Source organism: Erythranthe guttata, chromosome 13, assembly GCF_056151865.1.
Source record: "Erythranthe guttata isolate IM_541 chromosome 13, IM_541, whole genome shotgun sequence".
Lineage (NCBI taxonomy): Eukaryota > Viridiplantae > Streptophyta > Magnoliopsida > Lamiales > Phrymaceae > Erythranthe > Erythranthe guttata.
The window spans coordinates 17,610,762-17,632,624 of NC_142545.1; the positions used below are offsets into that span (position 1 = coordinate 17,610,762).

The 21,863-nt window shown below is 36.8% G+C and overlaps 3 protein-coding genes across 3 annotated transcripts; 2 read left to right on the forward strand and 1 right to left on the reverse strand.

The window, feature by feature from the left end:
* The first annotated feature begins 345 nt into the window (after positions 1-345).
* CSN6A (COP9 signalosome subunit 6A) lies at positions 346-4,464 on the forward strand. Its single transcript, XM_012993838.2, has 9 exons — positions 346-768; positions 923-1,011; positions 1,518-1,611; positions 2,312-2,373; positions 2,461-2,539; positions 2,664-2,756; positions 3,489-3,589; positions 3,754-3,809; positions 4,118-4,464. The coding sequence occupies exons 1-9, from the start codon at positions 465-467 to the stop codon at positions 4,197-4,199; spliced, it is 960 nt and encodes a 319-aa protein (XP_012849292.1). The 5' UTR covers positions 346-464; the 3' UTR covers positions 4,200-4,464.
* A 62-nt stretch (positions 4,465-4,526) lies between these two features.
* On the reverse strand, positions 4,527-5,443 carry LOC105969163 (putative 4-hydroxy-4-methyl-2-oxoglutarate aldolase 3). The gene has a single exon (XM_012993908.2). It carries the CDS (start codon positions 5,200-5,202, stop codon positions 4,702-4,704), a length of 501 nt encoding a protein of 166 aa, XP_012849362.1. The 5' UTR covers positions 5,203-5,443; the 3' UTR covers positions 4,527-4,701.
* A 6,532-nt stretch (positions 5,444-11,975) lies between these two features.
* Positions 11,976-16,356, forward strand: LOC105968801 (receptor-like protein kinase BRI1-like 3). Its single transcript, XM_012993473.2, has 2 exons — positions 11,976-12,457; positions 12,551-16,356. Exon 2 carries the CDS (start codon positions 12,650-12,652, stop codon positions 16,262-16,264), a length of 3,615 nt encoding a protein of 1,204 aa, XP_012848927.1. The 5' UTR covers positions 11,976-12,457; positions 12,551-12,649; the 3' UTR covers positions 16,265-16,356.
* Positions 16,357-21,863: the final 5,507 nt, after the last annotated feature.

The following is a 21,863-nucleotide window of genomic DNA, read 5'->3' on the forward strand; positions in this document are numbered from 1 at the left end:
TGCACGGGTGCACATAATTTTTTGGCTGATTACAAATGAAGGTCCGACTCCTATTTATACTAGGCTGCCACTTCAATAGATGGTGGAAATCTACTTGATCTAAGATCCGACAAAAATTACTACAATATCCACAAACGGATGGTTTTATAAAATATTATAGAATTCTCTAATAATCTATACTTACATTTGGACCAGTTACTTGGACTTATTATCGGACTTAACCTCTATAAGGGAAACTGTTGGCCGAAACTAACGGGCCGTGCAAGATGAATTTGTGAATTAGGGTCAAAACGAGTGAGGCCCAGGGTATTTAGAAAACCAATGTTAAATTAAAAAAATAATACAGAGGAAAGGGGGAAATTGGAAAAGGATCTAAAACCCTCCTTCAATATTCATTCTTCAAATCAGAATTACGTATTCCCAATTTGCAATTTTGCAATCAAAAACGAAAGGGATACAGAGAGATGGCGTCGTCGTCCAGCAGCGGCCTAACGTTCAAGCTCCACCCACTCGTCATTGTCAACATCTCCGATCACTACACTAGGGTCAAATCTCAGTCCCTTCCGCCTCCCGCCACCGCTCACTGCGCCGCCCACAACAACGTCGAAGCATCGTCGCTCCCTCCTTCTCCTCCGCCTCGCGTATTCGGATGCGTAATCGGCGTCCAGCGCGGCCGCACCGTCGAGATCTTCAACAGTTTCGAGCTTCTCTACGACGCCTCCACCAATTCACTGGACCGAGCTTTTATCGAGAAAAAGCAAGAACTATGTCTGTATCTTAATTTTTTTTCTTACTTTAATTTTTTCAATCATCATTTTTTTCCAATGATTAGGTTTTTTTTTCTTTTTTTTTTTTTTTTTGTGTGTGTGTGTGGAGGGGAGCTAAAAAATTTCAAAACACTGATATTTGATGTTGTGAGCAGATAAGAAGGTGTTTCCGCAATTTTATGTTCTGGGATGGTACTCAACGGGGAGCGATGCTCAAGAATCGGATATGATCATTCATAAAGCTGTGAGCTCTTAATTTTACTGTAACCATATTTGATGTATGGATCAAATTCTGATTGACAAACTAGTGAACTTGAATTTCTGTGATGGATATACATGCTTGTTGCCGCTATCACTTGCTAATCGTAGTGATAGCGTTGATTTCTAGTTTTCTATTGCATTAATTTTCACTTACACAGGTCCTTTAAGCGGTGCCGCAACACGCCTCTTGCTAATTCATGCCATTAGGATTTATGTGTCTGAATTGTTGTTTACATTATCGATTTGCAAAAAAATATCTGCATATGCCTTAACTGTTAAAGGACTCCCCAAAATAAGAATCGATGAGAACAGTACCCACAATCATGTTGGCCTGGATATGGATTCAATGATGTGCACCGAAAAAAAGATGGAGTCCAAGTTTACTGTTTAAAAGCTGATTAGAATTTTCATTCATCTTATTGTGTTTCATTGACAGTAGATCCGTACGTGTTCCTTGACTAGTGAGAGTTTATTTTTTCTGTCTGACAGCTGATGGATATCAACGAGAGCCCGGTTTTTATTCTTCTCAACCCTTCAATTAATCATGCACAGAAAGATCTTCCTGTTACAATATATGAAAGTGGTATGTATTTGTTATCCAACTATCACCGAATTCACTCGAAAGCTTGCAATGAAATTGATTATGTGCTTGAGTTCTAAACCATGTCACATAAACTTACAGTGTTGCCCGACGTACTTTGGTCTTACCAATTCACTCTTGCCGTGACATTTATGCACAAATCTTCTTTGTTCTGTTTTATTGCTTCCTCTGAAGAACCTTTCTATTCTTCTTCTATGCTCTAATAGAGTGGTAATGGAGTTGAATGTGTATGTTCTTGAAGAGGCTAGCTATATAGAAGTGTTTAAACTTGTGATACGAAGCCATGTGGATAATATAATCTTACCTAAGAAATTAGCCATATCAAAGCGTTTAAGCTCGTAGGCAGATGTGAATGATATACTTTTACCTGGTGTTGAAATAATAAGCTCGACATATCAAAGTGTAAATAACGTGTGAGTATCCTTGCAGCATGTGGATGTTACGTTCTTTCTGAATGTGCTGATAATCCTCAATCTTTAAATTAACAATTAACACTCTCTAGGAAAGTAAGTGTGTAAATAGAATAAATCCACGAATCATACATTGCCAAATCATGAACTGCATTCTCAGACCTGCTGTTGAGTGTTCTTTGACTAATCCTCATTAGCAGAATTTGTTAATTCTTTGTTATAATTTTCCTCGTTTTTTTTTCCTATTAACAAATTATTATCCAACATTCCAGAGATGCATGTTATTGATGGCAACCCCCAGCTTATTTTTGTTCAGTCAAGCTACACCATAGAGGTACGTTTTGTTTCTCGACTTTTTAAATCACACCTCAGGCAATGTTGATACTGTTTGAGGCAATCTTTCTTTTCACGTGCTTATTAGACAGTAGAAGCTGAACGAATATCAGTCGATCATGTTGCCCATCTTAAACCATCTGACGGAGGTTCAGCTGCAACTCAGTGTGAGCCTTTCTATTCTTCTAATTTTTTCAGTTAATTTTCTGATTCTCCTCAGAATCCGTTCCGTATTTTTGTACACTCTGGTGTCCGTAGCTGCATGCTTATGACGGACCTTTTTGTTTGTAGTGGCTGCTCATCTTACGGGCATACATAGTGCCATCAAGATGCTGAATAGCAGAATCAGAGTTCTTCATCACTATCTTCTAGCCATGCAGAAAGGTATATTATATTCATTTTTGTTTCTTCCATCATGGACTTATTGAAGTAACAGATAATTTATTTCTATTTCTTCGCTCGAGGATGAGAGGCAATAAAAAAAAATTAAAACCGGAATTTGAAGTCTTTACATTAGAGCAACTCCAATAGGGTTATCAAACATGGTATTCAAACCATTAACCACTATTTATATACAAAAAAATAGAAATTTTTAACTCCAATGGGGTTATCAAATTAGGGTTCTATTTTGATAATTCAACTTTTGGGATATAAAAATACTTGCTGGAAATTGAGTTATCAAAAGTGTAACTATCTAAATATGCAATCAAAAGTGGACATGTGGCAATTACAAATAAAATCACCTATAAACTTCCAATTGATAATTAATTTGATAACCATGGTTGGAGTGAATGAATTTTAATCAATATTCAAATATTTTCTCAAATATCAAATAAATATTTGATAATTCAATTTTGGTATTTAGCATTGGAGTTGCTCTTACAGGCTTTAAATTACCTACCTTAGTATGGTTATGTTCATTGGTTCGTGGCTTAATTTGTATTTCTCTCTCATCATTCCCAAGGCTTAAGGCTTAGCGTTTCTAATGATGTCTGTAGCATTCTTTTAGAACTCGAATTAAGATTCACAGCATGTTGAACGAGTTTATTAGACGAAATGCGACTAGCATTGAAATTGTGTGTCGTAACTTGTTCATTTATTTGCTTATGATTGCAGGTGACACACCATATGAAAATTCATTGCTGAGGCAAGTATCTAGTCTCTTGCGACGATTACCTGCCATTGAATCTGAAAAATTTCAAGATGATTTCTTGATGGTGAGTGTGTTTGATTGATTATTTTTTATTTTCTGTTAGATTCCAGGATTTTATTTGATTATCAACTCTTGCAATATATCCCCTCTAATAAGCTTACTCAAAAGCTGAGAAACTATATACATATATCAATTTTTTTTCCTGATCACGGATTTGTATGTTTCCAGGAATACAATGATACGTTGTTGATCTCATATCTCGCCATGTTCACCAACTGCGCAAGGTACTGCTGTTAAGCTTATCCGACTCACTATTTCTTTTTCCAAAGAGTTGATTATTAACTATTAAGTGCTGTAGAGGAAATTTAAGTATGCATTTAGTCTGTTTTGTGCTGCTATGTAGAAAGATGTTCGAGTGGCATGAACATGTTTGAATATATCTTATCACCACATACTTGCAAAGAGCTCTCGATTCTTCAACTAAAGATTCTTTCAAAACCACCTCCCGATATAACCATAACTGACTAATTCACACTTTAGCTCCAACAGTTGAATAGATTGATTCGATCCACTGACATATTTCTCTATTCAGTACAATGAACGAGCTGGTGGAGAAATTCAACACTGCTTACGACAGGAATAGTCGCAGGGGTGGTCGTACTGGTTTTATCTAAACGCTTATTCAGTTGCGTCTCTTTTGTCATCAAATTCCTCCCAAGAGAAGATAGCTAATTCATATTTAGGAGTTATTGCTTTTTGAGTATTGTAATATTATTATCGGCTACCTATAGCAGCACTTTCATCGTATATTTTGGTCCCCGTCATTTCAAAATCTCGTCTCCGCAATTAGAACAAACCTCATGGTCACGAATGTCGAATAGTACAGCTAGTTTTCTCTTTATCCGTTCACTTCAGTACTGAAATCTTATATAGTTTGCAGTTTCTATTTAATTTATTTATTTATTACTATTATTATTATTTAAATGTTTTCTGAGGCAATATTTAAATGTAAAGATATTAATTTGGGATTAGCCGTAAAAGTAACTTAAATCATGATTACACCACTAAACCAGGATTTAAAAAACCCCAAACGACATCGTTTTATTCTACGCACTACAAATTATTCTCTGCAGTGCAAATTATAATATTTCCAGTAAAAAAAAAAAAAAAAACTTATCAAACAGAGAGCTCAGTTTTGGAAATCAGAATACCATCGCTATCCGCGTACAGCCACTCGCCATCGTGAATCACAGTTCCACCGATATGAACAGGCGCGTGCTTCTCACCGAGCCCTTTCTTGTTCGATTTCTGTGGATGCGAAGCCAAAGCCCTCACCCCAATATCACAGCCGTTGATTTCATCCACATCTCTTATCACGCCGTTCACAACTATCCCTGCCCAGCCCATGTTCAGTGCCAGCTGGCACAAATTCCCGCCCACGAGGGCGCACCGCATGCTCCCTCCGCCGTCAACCACCAGAACCCTGCCCTCGCCTTTGGTTTCCAGAAGCTCCCGAACCAGCACGTTGTCCTCGAACACCTTCACGGTTGCGATCGGGCCGGAGAAGGCCCGGCTCTGCCCGTAGATTTTGAAGATGGGCGAGAGAACTCGTACGTCGCCGTTTGCTATGAGCGGTATGCTTGAATCGCAAATTTCGGCGGTTGCTAACGACCCCATGGTTACCGGTGAAGAAGAAGAAGAGGAAGAAGGGGATAATTAACAGACGGCAAACGGCGGCGGCAGAACACTTTCCGCAGTGGTTATACAGTCTATAGTTACTGAGGTGTGATATTTATATATATAGTAGAGCGAAACACCTTCAATTTGACATTTGTCTGAAATAATGAAACTCCAGTCTCATCTCCTTGTTCAGTGTGCCGTTGCTTTATTTTCTGTGACGTGTGGCTAAACTAAAATTTTATTTACAGATTGGTCCCTTTGATATGGTTAAATTGCAGTTGTACTCTGTCGAGTTGATTGGGCACAGGCCAAAGCCCAATTTAAATTGATTGGGCCTGAAAGTACAAGTAAAATTGGATTCAAATATAATTTGGGCCGAATATGGGCCTGAAAGCTTGTTGTAATTAAACTGAAACCATAGTAAGAAGTTATGAGAGAGGTTATGTAGAAAGCAGTGATCTGAAAATCAGTCGAAGCGGCAGATTAACCGGTCTCTGAGACGGGGGTTGTCTAAAATCATGATATCTAAAAGTATATTACATAAATTTAAACAACTGATATATCGCCGATTAATGATATCACCGCCACACCGATTAACGTCTAACCGCCTCGGACCCAAATCCCACCTTATACAACCTTGGTATGGTAGAAAGGCAAAACCAAAAAGTTAACCATGGTTATGTTTATTGAAGTTCGAGCTTACATATTTTAAAGTTTCACATAAAGCACCTTTCTCCCCCTTTTTTATATCATCTAGACCCTATAGCGTTTTACCATAATTAGATAATTGAATTCTGATTGATTATTTGTTTTCAGAATTCAGGGTGGTAGGGGTGGGGGTAGGGTTTAAAACCCATGTGATGTGAAGGGCACATTAGAATTTTGGCTCCCACACCAGAAAAATAAAAATACATTTAAATTATTCGATTTTCAGTTGATGATCAATCATTAAAATTTTGGTACGTAGCGAGAAAACATAGAAAGAATGAATAAAATAAAGTACTTAAGTATAATATTTCCATGTTTTAGTATTTCAATAGTTATTACTAAACCAGACAAAATATTTTGGTGTGATATTTTAAACATTCTTTAGAAAAAAATTAAAACAATACTTGACTCCAAAAATATTTTTACGTCCTATAATCTCATATATCAAATGGGATAATTAGCAAGATCCCCCTCATCTAGGAAATGTAGTTAAGAAAACACCCCCTCCTAAAAATAATTAGAGAAAACCCCTTAGTTAATATTCCACCCAAATACTATTTTCATAATTCCAAAACTACCCTTAATTGTTCAATATACTCTCTCAAAACCCTATCTCATTTTTCATTTACCATTCTCCTTTCTCGTTTTTCGTTTCTATCTTTTTCTCTATTCTCTGTTCTTTCTTCTTTCTTCTTTGTTTTTTTTTTTTTTTTGTTTTCTCCGACAAATCTTCTCCTCGCCGCCGCCGTCGCAAGATGAAGAAATGCATAGAGTCTAACCGTCAGCGCCTATCAACAGAAAACCTCGCATCGAACTCGTTGAAGCAAAGGCCAGGAGTTCTGGTTAAGTCAACCCCGAAGCGAACGTCGATCCCCAACGGCGATCCGTCGTGCGTGAGAGTGCTAACGGAAGATAATTTCACCACAGTTCTCGCTACCTCGAGGAGTACATGCTTCTGATTCCTGGCCAATTCCAAATGGGGCGGATCTGAAACTGAGCCTTTCAAAGGCTGGATACAAAATCTGCTGGGTTTTATGGGCTTTGAAGAAGGCAAGTCAGAGTGAAGTTGAGGGTTGGGGGAAATGGGCGGCAGAGAGAATTGATGGTGGGAGCTTCGAGGTTGGAGAATGGGGTGTGTTGAGTCATTTGACCGTTTGAAGAGTTTGTTGAATTTTGTAGGCAGAGGCAGGAGGAGAGGTAGTGAGAGAAGAAGAAGATGATGATGGCCACAAAAATTTATAATTCAATGTGGACGCTTAATCGACTATGTACGTGTTTAATAGTCGATTAAGTTAATCGACTATGCTCTGGTAGTCGATTAAGGTTAATTTTTCTTTTTTTTTTTGAATTTTTTGTTTATTGATTCCAAGTATATAAATCAATTATAATGTTTGTATATTTTTTGTTTTTTTGTAAAATATAGTTGATTTTGCATTTTTTCGCAGTTTTGATTTGTTATGTTTAGTAGCAGATTCTTAATCGACTATGCTTCATCATAGTCAATTAATATACTTGATATAAAAAAATAAACTAAAAAAAAAATTAAAAAACAAAAAAAAAAATTAAAAAATTAAAGAATTTCCTTAATCGACTATGAAGCATAGTCGATTAATCGACTATGCTAATCGACTATGCTTCATAGTCGATTAAAAAAACGGAAAAAAAAAATAAAAAAATCGTTGAGCGCGTGACCCAGTGATAAGGTGGCGAACGGGGGTAAAGCTGGAAAACATAATGGCTGAAAATGGGTGTGGTCTTTTCTTAAATAAACTAAAATATTTTGGGCCCCCCTCCATTAAAAAAAATAGTGAGGGGGTTTTCTCAAACAACCCATATCAAATATGCAATTGACCAATGCAAAGTCAACACATAGGCAATCAATCAAAGCTGCTACATTTGTTTTGCGTTGTCTACAGTTCCATCTCATACAGTTTACTCAAGTTTTGCCTTTTTTTCTCCTCCAAATTCTAAGATGAAATCTAAAGTAACTTGACTAATTGACGCATCAAATCATATTATCGCATAGTGATTAACATTGATCTGTTTCCCTTATAATTCGGTCGGTTACAATTGTCAAAAGTAAATGAATTTTAAAAGGAATATTAAAAAATATTAAAAAGTAAATCGTGGGTCCCAAAACCACGATTTAGTTGTAAGGTGCCAAATATTTGGTTAAAGAATATCAAAAAAGCGTGTTTCTACGAATTTTTATCTCTATGATTTTTCAACTGCCACAAATACCCTTCACACCAATTTTTATTTGAGGTAAAGATTCGTTTTTTTTATTTATGTGGTGGTATATAACCTCTTAAAAATACATACCCTCAAAATATTTTTTATTTAGGACATCTGCTTCGCGGCATGGTCAACCCTACTCAAAGCAAGTTGATTAATACAAGTCAATAAATATTTTAATTAGTTAGTTGATTTTTTTTTTTTATATAGTCGTTTGGGTTTATTTGTTGTTAGTCGACTCAGTTTTTTTTCTAAGTCGACTAATTTTTTTTCGTAAACCAAATACTTTTTTTGCTTAGAGTTTATGAATTAGGCGATTAGATACCAAAATCGACTTATTTTCATGTACATTCTTAGACATTCCATACAGAGGCAAGGTTCAAAACCGGTGTTGCTTAATGTATAGTATTTGAGAGCGTGCTTTGTCGAATCTACAATGAAAAAATCCATTTTCGCGAACCATATTTCTCGGTTTTGAATTTAGACATGGCAGAATAGGTGTCACTAAATATGTTCCGGATGTAGACGCCAACCTCAACACTAGTCTTAAGTTCATTGAATTGTATGTAAATACATATTTGTTATTTTGCACCCTGAAAAAAAAATCAAGAAAATTACCCTCATTAAGTTTTAAATTGAGGATGCAAAATGCTAATTTTTTTCAAAGGTGCAAGTTGCCAAAATGCCATATTTTGAGGGTGCTAATTGAGATTAATTAACATAATTATTATGAAATAAATCAACAATGATACGACATGCACGCACGCATGGTCCTAAATTGTTACCGGACGTGTAGCAGATTAACATTTCAATATAATTATTATAATGTCAAGTGTATTTACTATTTGTTTGTAGATAAATATACACACATAAGAAAGTCATAAGTCATAACACATTTAATTGGAACGTATATATTTATTTTATGGTCACGTATTAGTGGGGTTTATATAAATTTAATATATAATAATAATAATAATAATAATAATAATAATACCAAACCTCCAATTTGGTTCAACGACTTGACACGTCGCACGTAACTATTGACGATTTTGGAAAAAAAAAGGAAACGTGCTAAGGTCAAATAAGCCGGGCCTACTTCCACTCGTGCGGCCGAATTTGGGGCCCACTTCCTCAATTCGTGAGGCCTTGTATTTCAAAGTGCCAAAAGTCGAAAGTCCAATTGTTGAGTGTGTAGAAAGCCTTCATTTTTATTTTTCTTATTCTTTTTTAAATTAAATTCATCAAGTTAAATTTTTACTAACTATACCCTATAATTGGTTATTGAGAATATAATTATCGTTCATATACGCACGAAAACATACGCGCACACACATTTGTGTGTCGATTAAGAGAAAATTTATCCAATATGATTTTCATTGGGTGCAACATAAAAATAATCTACATAATCTCAATTTTCGAAAAGTTATTTTTATAGTATCTCACACATCTGCCATCTCATTCAATACATATATGCACGGCTTCTCGATTTAACTGATTGATAATACCATGAAGGATTGTTGTATTTTCTTATAACGATGAAGGATAATTTTGATATTTCGAAGAGAATTCCTACTAGTGATCAAGACGATAACTAAGATGATCAAATGTGGAAGAAAATATAAAAACGGGTTAAATGAGGAAGTTACATGCGACATACGGTATAAGGTATAAGATCAACTTATTGAAGTAAAACGACGCCGTTTAGGTCCTTAAAAGTCCGTTTTATCGTTTTCTGTTCTCGTCTTTTATTTATGCTACGTCTCGTGTTTGCTATTCTTGGTAGTTTTTGAAATTTTCAGTTTCGGGTTAGATTTTTCGATTTTGTTAGGAATCTATTTCCGGTTATAATGTGAACAAGTAGCAAGATGGTTGGAATTTTATGTGTACTAAAATGGAATATTGGAATATTTTGGTGATAATAATTAATATGGAGGTGGAGGACCCATTGACTATTTCCTTCTTGGTGTGGTGTTGGTTGAAATGTTGGGGGGCCAAAATGTAATAAAATAGAAAGGAGGGTCCAAAAAATCAGCAAGTTATAGTTGCGAGGATTCCGCGGTTTTCATATTGGGACAAAACTTCCTATATTTATAATCATTTGTAATTACGTTTGACGTTACATCTTAACCACAGTATCGAAAATGACTTCTCTACTTTATTGTTATTATTTTCCAATTTAAATAAATGAATTAATTACAATTTGGATGACGTAATAATGCGAATCTAACAAAAGGGAGAAAAAAAAGCTCTGTACAACAGAGAATAGGATTCACTCGTGCGTGCGTGTGTTGCCCAATGTCCAATACGGACAAAGTGTGCCCCAACTCATATACAACTTTCAACATTTATACATACATTTTTCTTTGTATGTATATATTTATATATATATACACATGTAGAGAGAGAGAGAGAGAGAATATTTATGATTGTAAATTTGTAATTAGTAGTAGTAAAACATCAAACCCTAAGTCCCGCGCCCCGTGCCTAATGACATGTTTTGGAGATATTAAACGCACCCACTTTCCAAGACTTCTTGTTTAATTAATTAAATATAAAACGGATTAGTATTTATTTATTTCTTATTTTTTTATTATTATTAATTTTCCCACCCACTGCAACTATAGAGAATTGCCAAAAGTTCGATTTAATTATACTATTTTTACAGTGGTGGCGGACTCGAGATTTATTACTCCAACGACGAGTTTGAATTTTCTTGCCAGATCTCCTACTAATTAATAGTGTTCTCGATGGGATCTTCTAATTGGTTGGTTAATTTTTTTCTTTTTCTTTTTTTGGTGTTCAAATATTTTATTTATGTATTTTATATACAATATTTTAAATTATGAGTGATCAGATCTTGCTTATGTTCTTGTTCAAAGATCATGAAGTGAAATTGAAGGCATAGTCGTTGACTCTTTAGTTGACTAAAATTGGAGCTGGGCGGGGAATATAATGATTCAAATGCTTTTGAGTTGAATAGTTTGAAAAAATCGTAGCATGTGGAAACTAGAAATAGATCGAGTTATTGTGAATCTTGATTTTTATTTGATAATAGAAAATTAGTGAAATTTTTTGCAATTAGATAAACATAAAGGTGGCCACTGCGCTAAATCCGGACTCAAACAATATATTTAATCTTTAATAAATAATTAAATTAGGAAATGAGGTTAATTTTTTTTTTTTTTATATTGTGATAAAGGAATTCACATCCAACCATATATGTACACCGATAGGAGAGCCATGTGTCACAAACTCCAACTGCCATCCATTGCAATGAAATTCGAGCACGAGTCAACTCAAAAAAACTCACTTGCTTAAACCGCAAGGTCAAGACTCGTAGTAAGAGTAGCATCACGTGTATAAACAATAGAATGACACGGACTTTAAAGTGAATTAAATTTAAATCAAAGACTCTGTAGAATGAAAGAGAGTGGAAAAAGGAAAAGGAAAGAAAGAAATAAAAGAGGGTGAAAGCTGAAATTGCCTCTTTTTTTGTTTCTTGCCATAAAATTAATCCCAATTCCCAACTACTACAACTAATAGAGCCAAAAAAGAAATAAAATTAAACAAAATTGTCATCCTCTTGGGGCGGAAATGACAAAAATACCCCTTTAGAATTAAATAAACACGGAAAGGCGTAGAAGTAGATGCCCTCCCCGTAAAAGAAGAGAAACCCCCCATATTAAAAAAGAAATAAAAAAGAATCAAATACCAAGTTTGACTGGGACCCTAAAAAAATGTGTAACAAAAGACAACATTTCATGAAAAATCTACTCGTCATTTGTTTGATTAAATATTTATTTATTAATTTATTATTATTATTATTTATTATTGTTATTATTATTATCACCTTTTTTTTTTTCTTTTTACATTGCACAAATTAAAGCTGTACAAAGAGATGAGGGTTTCTTTCATTTGGAGTTATGGATATATACTTATATAGTACAGAGGGAGTATATATAGTATAGTATAGTAATATTAATGGAGTTCACAAATTGTCTGTGATAGCCGACAAACTCTGAACATCGTACCCAGAAGCCAAGAAAAAACTCAAGAAAACCTTTTTATCTGTTCTTGGTGGTGGTGGTGGTGGTGGTGGTGGTGGTGTTCGAATATCTGCTGCTGTACTTTTAGTCATTTCATACTTACGTACATAGTATAGTATAGTACTCTCTTTCCTTAACCAAATTCTCAACTCTACCCAATCTTATCGTACCTACCTACTAGAACATAAACATAAACACCTGGTCTCTCTCTCTCTCTCTCCTCTTTCTCTCTCTACTATCTAAGAGGTGCTGTTGAACAAAAGGTATGGTTTTCTTTTTTTTGGTAAATATATTTAATTTGGTTTGTTGAATTTGAATCAGTTGTTTATCTTTTCTTACCTATATTTTGCTTTCAGGGAAGAAAGGTTTAGGAAAAAAAAGGAAGGAGAAGAATTTATGCAGAGAATTGATGTTATGCAGCTGAAAACATTGAACACAAAACCTACAGAAAAAATATGAAGAGCAGAGAAAGGAAGATATTACCGTTACTGTGGGGGGAGACTGCTTTTCTAACACTGTTCCTCGTACTGGATTTTTGCTTCGTCGGAAGCTTGTCTGCGGCACCGAGTATTAATGGAGGCGGCGGCGGCGAGGCTGGCAGTTTATTAGCATTCAAACAGTCATCAATTGAAGCTGACCCAAAAGGGTTCTTGCAAAACTGGTCTGCATCTTCTTCTTCAAATCCGTGCTCCTTTAATGGAGTTTCCTGCTCCGACAATGGCAAAATCACCAAACTCGACTTAACAAACGCCGCCCTAAAAGGGCGCCTACACATCTCCGATCTGACGGCGGGGCTGACCGGCCTCACCACTCTTCTCCTCGGCGGCAATTTCTTCTCCGGGAATCTTTCCTTTACTTCCACCGTCAGCTCTTGCAGCCTCGAGTTTCTTGATTTGTCCGTCAATGGCTTCTCCGAGCCCCTCGCAGCGGATTCGCTGCTCGTGTCTTGTAATAAACTTGCTTACCTGAACCTCTCACACAACTCAATCCCGAGTTCGACGCCTCTCAAGTTCGGGCCTTCTCTCACTCAACTCGACCTCTCTGCAAACAAGATTTCCGATTTAGGCATATTGACTTCTCTTCTTCTTTCCGATTGCCGGAACTTGAACCTGCTTAATTTCTCGAGCAATAAACTCGCCGGAAAGCTGGAAATCTCTCTCTCCTCTTGCGGAAGTCTCTCTGCTCTCGATCTTTCGAACAACAACTTCACCGGAAATCTTGCGGGTTTCGATTTCGGTGTTTGTGGGAATCTCTCTGTACTTAATCTCTCCCACAATGGTTTCTCTGCTACCGGATTTCCATCCAGCTTATCCAACTGCCAAAGCCTCGAAACTCTCGACGTTAGCCACAACGCGATCCACATCAAGATTCCGGGTATCTTATTAGGAAAAATGACGAGTTTGAGGCAATTGGTTTTGGCACACAACGAATTCTTCGGCGAGATTCCATCAGAGCTGGGTGGAATTTGTGCGAAACTCGAGGAGCTCGATCTCTCTGCAAACCAGTTAACCGGTGGTCTTCCTTCAACATTCGTCTCGTGTTCTTTACTCTATAGTCTAAAACTCGGTAACAATCAGCTCACGGGCAATTTTCTCGACACCGTTGTGAGTTCTCTCACAAGTCTAAAGTATCTCTCAGCCCCGTTCAACAACATTACAGGCCCCGTTCCACGTTCGTTGGTCAACTGTACGCACCTCCAGGTTCTTGACCTCTGCTCCAACATTCTCACCGGAAATGTACCTTCCGAATTCTGCACAAGAACATCATCGAATTCGGTTCTTGAAAAGCTTCTGCTGGCTAACAACGATCTCTCGGGATGGGTCCCACCAGAGCTTGGCCTGTGCAAGAGCTTGAAAACAATTGACCTCAGCTTCAACAACCTAAACGGCTCCCTCCCGAAGGAGATATGGAACCTTCCGGAGCTTTCCGACGTAGTCATGTGGGCGAACAACTTGACGGGTGAGATACCCGAAGGGATTTGCATCAACGGTGGCGGAAATCTCCAGATGCTGATTCTCAACAACAATTTCATAACAGGGTCATTACCAAAGTCCATTGTCAACTGTACGAATCTAATTTGGGTTTCGTTGTCCAGCAATCATCTCTCTGGCGAAATCCCTTCGGATATCGGTAACCTCGTCAATCTTGCTATTCTGCAGTTGGGGAATAACTCTCTAAGTGGACCAATTCCACCAGGGATAGGCAAATGCAGTAGCCTAATATGGCTGGATTTGAACAGCAACGAGTTCACAGGTTCGGTTCCTACGGAGCTTGCAGCACAGACAGGTCTCATAGTACCAGGAATTGTCTCTGGCAAACAATTCGCCTTTATCAGAAACGAAGGCGGCACAGAGTGCAGAGGCGCCGGAGGGCTGGTCGAATTCGAAGGGATTCGCGCCGAAAGCCTGGCGGATTTCCCGATGGTCCATTCCTGCAAGTCCACCAGGATTTATTCCGGTGTGACGGTCTACGCCTTTACTAGCAACGGAAGCATGATGTTCCTCGATCTATCGTACAATCACTTGTCCGGTATAATCCCCGAAAGCTTGGGGTCAATGAGTTTTCTACAGGTTCTGAATTTAGGGCATAATAATATAAGCGGAGAAATACCGTATGCATTCGGAGGGCTTAAAAGCGTTGGAGTACTCGATCTTTCGCACAATAATCTCCATGGATTCATTCCTGGTTCGCTTGGTGGGCTCTCGTTTCTCAGCGATCTCGATGTTTCGAACAACAACCTATCGGGCCCCATTCCTTCCGGCGGACAGCTGACGACTTTTCCGGCGGCGAGGTACGAGAACAACACAGGGCTTTGTGGGGTCCCCTTGCCTGCCTGTGGATCCCGCAATGGGGGCCGTGGTGCGTCGAGCATGTCGAACAGAGACGGGAAGAGGCAGAGTATGGCTGTGGGGATGGTGATTGGTATTATGGCTTCCACGACGTGTGTGTTGTTGCTCGTTTATGCTCTGTACATGGCGAAGAAGAGCCGGAAAACGGAGGAGAAGAGGGAGAAGTACATCGAGAGCCTTCCGACTTCCGGGAGCAGTAGTTGGAAGCTGTCCAGTGTGGCTGAGCCTCTGAGCATAAATGTAGCCACGTTCGAGAAGCCGCTGAGGAAGCTGACGTTCGCGCATTTACTGGAGGCGACTAATGGGTTCAGCTCGGACAGTTTGATCGGCTCCGGCGGGTTTGGTGACGTGTACAAAGCTCAGCTCAAGGACGGCAGCGTGGTGGCTATAAAGAAGCTGATTCACGTGACGGGGCAGGGGGACAGAGAATTCATGGCGGAGATGGAGACGATTGGGAAGATCAAACACAGAAACCTGGTTCCTCTGTTGGGTTACTGTAGAATTGGGGATGAGAGGCTCCTTGTTTATGAATACATGAGATGGGGGAGCTTGGAGGCGGTTCTTCACGACAAGGAGAAGGAGAAGGAGAGGCTCGATTGGGGAACACGCAAACGGATCGCGATTGGGTCGGCCAGAGGGCTGGCGTTCCTCCACCACAGCTGCATCCCTCACATAATCCACCGGGATATGAAATCGAGCAACGTCCTTCTCGACGAGAATTTCGAGGCTAGGGTTTCGGATTTCGGGATGGCGAGGCTGGTGAACGCGCTCGACACGCACCTGAGCGTGAGCACACTCGCGGGGACGCCGGGGTACGTGCCGCCGGAGTACTACCAGAGCTTCCGGTGCACGGCGAAGGGGGACGTGTACAGCTACGGGGTCGTGCTCCTGGAGCTTCTGTCCGGGAAGAGGCCGATCGATACGGCGTCGTTCGGGGACGACAATAACCTAGTCGGGTGGGCGAAGATGCTGCAGCGGGAGAAGAGGAGCCATGAGATACTGGATCGGGATCTGATAACCAGCCTCTCCGGCGACGCCGAGCTGTACCGGTACCTGAAAATCGCGTTCGAGTGCCTCGACGACAAGCCGTACCGGCGGCCGACGATGATTCAGGTGATGGCGAAATTCAAGGAACTCAACGCCGATTCTGAAAGCGACATACTCGACGGAATGTCGGTGAAGAATTCGGTGATCGATGAATCACACGAAAGGGAAGGCTGATTCTGGATTTTTTTGGCACTGTAAATAAAAATACGCCGGAGAGAAGAAGCCAAAATTATATGGAATTTTTCTTTTTTTTTAGGAAATTTTTGTGATCTTTGTTTCCTTCCTTGTTCATGATTTGCTTCTGCTTTTCTACCTTCAATTTTTCTTGCCAGACTACTAAATCAGTTTTTAATTTTTCCTTTGTTAGTAAATTCAAGTGAAGCTCTTCTTTAACAGAAAAAACCTATGATTCAATGCTGTGAATTTTGCAGTGTTCAAAAAAAACTCCAGTCTGCATAAAATTGCAGTAGAAGCTCCAAGAAATTGTCATAGTTTGAACACTGAAATCAGGCTTTCAACAAAGTATGCATATTTGCTTATCCGGGCCGGGCCAGGATAAATACTATATTTCTGACCGGGCCCAACCCCAATTTTAATCCTGAGTATAGCCCAATACTAGATTCAGCCCAAACTTAAGAAAAACATAACTCGGTGATCTTGCGGCCTATTATTTATTGGCTAATCCTAACCATTCATTCAGTCATCTAAAATTGTTCTCTCAATCCTAATTTTTCGCCCTTTCTGTAGCACCTCCGTCGTCTATTATCTTTTTCTCCAACGATCATTTAAAATCTTCGTTGTAAGATCAGAGACATCGACTCTGGAGCACGTTCAATACTTCATATCGTTTATTCACTTGCTATATATAATCGATGAGTCAACGGTTTGACTTCACTAAGGATTGAGTTAGTTCATGATCCCTCAAAACATGTCTAGGGCTATTGTTTTCTTTGTAATTTGAACACTTTCATTTGGTACAAAATTGGGCCACATTATCTTACTTGCTGTTTTTTCTTAATTGGGCCTTTGACTGGGTCTTAACGTCTTGTTACATTATATTATAATATTATTATTTTACATATATATTATATAATTTATGTGTGTGTTATATAAAATAATATTAAGATCGAACAATATTATGCATGTTCTTTTGCCACATCAAAGTACTACTTTGTATTATTTCTTACTAGATTACTAAACATCATTACATCCACCAACTAAAGCTTTAATCATCACTAATCCAAGAAGTTTTTTTTATGTCTCGAGGATATAATAAAAATAAGGGGTCATTAGCAATACACCCCTCATATAGATAAGAAATGGTGATATGTCCACCCCTTAAATCTTTCTTTGTGATAACCCCCTAGAAATTTTATTCCCAAATCTACCCTTATGACAATTAACATAATTATTCTCAATTATTCCCTTTTTTCTCTCTTTCCATAACAATAATCTAATTCATTCCTTAAAATCTGCTTCTAAATCCCTAAAAATTTGCTACCAAATAAAAAAATGATTTTTTTATTTCTTATTTTTTTATTATTTTCGAATTTTATTTATCCATTATTTATTTATTTTTTTTTTTAATATTTTTTTAATAAAAATATATTTTTAATTCTTTTTTTATTTTTTTCAAAGAAAAAATTGAAATTCTTTTCTCGACAGATTTACAAAGCCGAATATGACTATAGTTGAATATGACTATATGTGACTATATTAACTCGAATATGACTATAGTTGAATATGACTATATGTGACTATATTAACTGTAGTCATATTATTTTTTATATTGCAGTTTTTCACTTTTTCAACTTAACAATTCCGATTATATAGTGTGGTATAGTCATGTTCACCAAATTATATAAAACAACGAAGGTTCCTTATTGTTTACGAAAACAATCCAATCAACATCCACACAAAAAAATCACAATTTGAATCTAGTTATTAGAAGTCAACTTCAAAACGATAAAATAGAACATATTCGAATATGACTACCGTCGTATTCAACAATAGTCATATTCGAATATGACTACAATCATATTCAAACAATACATAAATATGACTATAGTCATATTCGAATATGACAATAGTCATGTTACTGCTACTGTTCAGATCTGAAAATACAATTTTCAGATCTGAAAAAAAAAAAAAAAAAAAAAAAAAAAAAAGAGAAGAGAAATCGAGAAATACATAAATATGACTATAGTCATATTCGAATATGACTAGTAATGTTACTACTTCTGTACAGATCTAGAAAAAAAAAATCGAAAAATACATAAATAAAGATAGAAAAATAACGAGAGAGAGGGATGGGAGTTGACGAGGTCTTCATACACAAAATCACCCTGACATATCTTCACCTCAAACGACCCTCCATACTTCAACATAATCATCAAGGTTGGCGACATGATGTGCAGCACTACAAAAAACATGAGAATGTGACTACTATGTGAATAATTCTGCTGAATGAATCTGCACTATTCTTTAAATGCAATTCATATAATATTATGTGAATTCATTTCAGTCACAACAAACACATTGAAACTTACACTAACATATCAAGTAACGCAAAAAAAATTTTTTTACAATAAGATCACAATTTGAATCATATTATTAAAAGTCAACATGAAACGATAAAATGGAACATATTCGAATATGACTATAATCATATTCAACAATCTTTAAATTAATAATAAGAAAAATAAATAAAGCACGTCAATTGTAGTGCAGCACCGTACCACTAAACCAAACCATTGTGAAAAAACAAAAAAATCATCTTAAAAAATATAAACTAATAAAATAAATAAAGATCTTGCAAATAAAAAAAGAATAATGAACATGAATATGTCACCTGACTCCGGAGCCGCCGCTCGAAGACAGAGCCGAGCTTATGAGCCCGGATAGCCTGCAGAAAGTCAGCCAACGGCTGCGATTCGGCAGACAATTCCTTCACGGCTGAGATTGATCCTCGTGTTCACGCTCATCGCCACTCATAGTACCGCGGCGCACCTTATCACTTCCCTCCTCCTTCCTCGATCTACTGGCGGAACTCTGCACATCGGAGTTTTCCTTCGTCGCCTCCTCTCTTCCGCCGTCTGACTCAACTAAATCGGTCGAATCGGTCGAATCGGTTACAAAACACACACACACACAGATACATTTCACACACACACACAGACCCACATACAAAGTTAAGAAGAAATAGTTCCACACATACACATATACAAAACACACACACACACACACATATACAAAACACACACACACAGAGATACAAAAACACACACACACGGATACATTTCACACACACTTTTTAGTTGCAATATTTCACACACACATACAAAACACACACACAGACCCACATATCCATACGCATACGACAATATGACTTTTTGGGGAGGTTTGACGGCAGAACCCTAGGCGGCGGCTGTGATCGGTGGTTGGGTGAGTGGATAATGGCGGTGGTGCGAAAAGAAGGGAGGAGGGCGGCGATGCCGGTAGAAATCTCGAAGGAGAACGGCGGCACTGGTGTGAATCTCGGTGGATAGCGGCGGTGGTTGTGCTCTGCAAAGAAAAAAAAACAAAAAAAAAAGAAGAAGAAAGAGAACAGAGCTCTCTCTGCAAAGAAAAAAAAGAAAAAAAAAAAAAAAGAGAAGAGAGAGAGAGAGTAAACGTGGGAGAGTGTGTGTGAAAATGAAGAATAAAATTAAAACCCTAACCCATAGGGGTATTTTAGTCTTACCATATCTGATAAGGGGGGTCTCACTAATTTAAATTGGGATTTGGGTTATGGAAAAAGTCTTTAAAGTCAATTGGGTTTAAATCAAAATATTTTCCAAATGAGGGGGGTATTGCATATTTCCCCTAAAAATAAATAATATATCTATTGATTACTATATTTTATAGATGCAAAACTTGTTAACGACGTTAAATTATAAAATCAATTTTACCTTATTTATATCCTACATTCTGTCCGAATATAAAAATAATAAACGATGTATATAATATGAATCCACATTTTTTTGGCATATAAAATGAATCAATAAAACTTAATAGTCAAGAACTAAATTAGGTAGGTGAGAGGGAATAAAAATATTAAATAGGAGGCAAATGATTCCAAATAAATGGTCTTAAATAAAAGTAATGGAACCATGGTTCTCTTTTTTGTCCGTTAGGACACTCATACGGCTAATGATAATTGTGATTCTCGTTTCGTAAGGGATGATTTATCAGTTGGAGCAAGTGAGTTTGCATCAATTGACTCAAGTTCGAATTATCTGACCAACGGTCGTTTAGTAAAGTTTGTCAAACACAGTAGAGTGTGGTTTACGTCTGTTGTATAATTCGAAAGCAGTTATACGAGAGTTTAGGTTTGTATGATGAAAAGATTGAAAATGTTGGGCTTAAATTCACATAGTTGAGTGGGCAACATATAATAAGGCAATTGTTGAGGGGTCAACATATAATAAGGAAATTGTTGAGGGGTTGAAAGTGAATTTGCCGCTTAATATTAACAGGTGGCAAGAGTGGGACCGCTTTCCCAACAATAAAATAATAATTCTTATTTTTGTTTTTCTTTTATATTTTTATACTCTTGGGTGCTCCGAAAACATGAGCATGGGCGTAGCTGTAGCAGTTTACTAGGCAAAACCGTCTAACAAATTTTGTCCTCCGTATAATAACTACAATTCAGTGCAAGGACTCAATTATTATTATTATTATTATTATTATTATTATTTTCTTTTAGTTAAAACTACATAATTATGTAAAGTTTTGATGATATATATTGCAATTTTTTTTTCATTAAATGCGTTCTATTCAAACAAAATAATTACTTTGAAAATGACTTTTAGAAATGTTCAAAAAAATACGCTTGTTAGGAAAAAGCATACACAACACATATTTATATATAGTAACCACTTATAATTCAAGAAAAAAAAAAATATATATTTAATTTCTTGGTTTGTATATGATTGGACAAGACCTTGATGACAATATAGAGAATCATTTGCCTCTTGAATTGAAAGTGAGGACCGTTAGGGTCACAATTAAAAGTTTTGTAGTTATGAATACTTAAATGTTAGATGTCGTTTTTTTGATTAACATTGTTTTGACATCGAATATGATTCTGGGCTTTTTCTAGTTTGATTTAAAAAAATATTAAAATTCGAAAATTGTAGTCTTTTGAGTTAGTTTTTTAATACTATTTAAATCAGTTAGCAGTTAGATTCGATCTAAGGTGACACAATTATGCATAGATGAGTTACACTTATATATTTCTCAATGGAAAATACAATCTTGGTGATTCAAGTTGTATTGTAACGCAAAGAACTACAATTTTGTATTTTGAGTTTTTCAAAACTCAGCCTACAAAATGGTCAAAATTATATTTAAAACCAAAACAGTATTATTAAAATTGAAATGACATTTATAACATCTCTTATGAGTATTGCTTCCTCCGTCCCAATTTAAATGACGTTTTGGGTTGTTTGACACATATTAAGAAAATCAATAAATGTGTATAGATTATAGTAAAAAACATATGAAAATACTAATATATCCTTGATATTAATTGTTTTATAACTAATTAATTAGGAGTTATAAATGGTAAAATTGAAAATAGTGCAATTAATGATGCATTGAAAATCTAAAATGACAAATAATTTGGGACAAGAAAAGTTTTAGTAATCATACATAAAAGATATACCATATATGAAAATTGCCCGTTGACATGCAAAAAGTTTGGCTAATTTGATTAGGAATTAACACAATT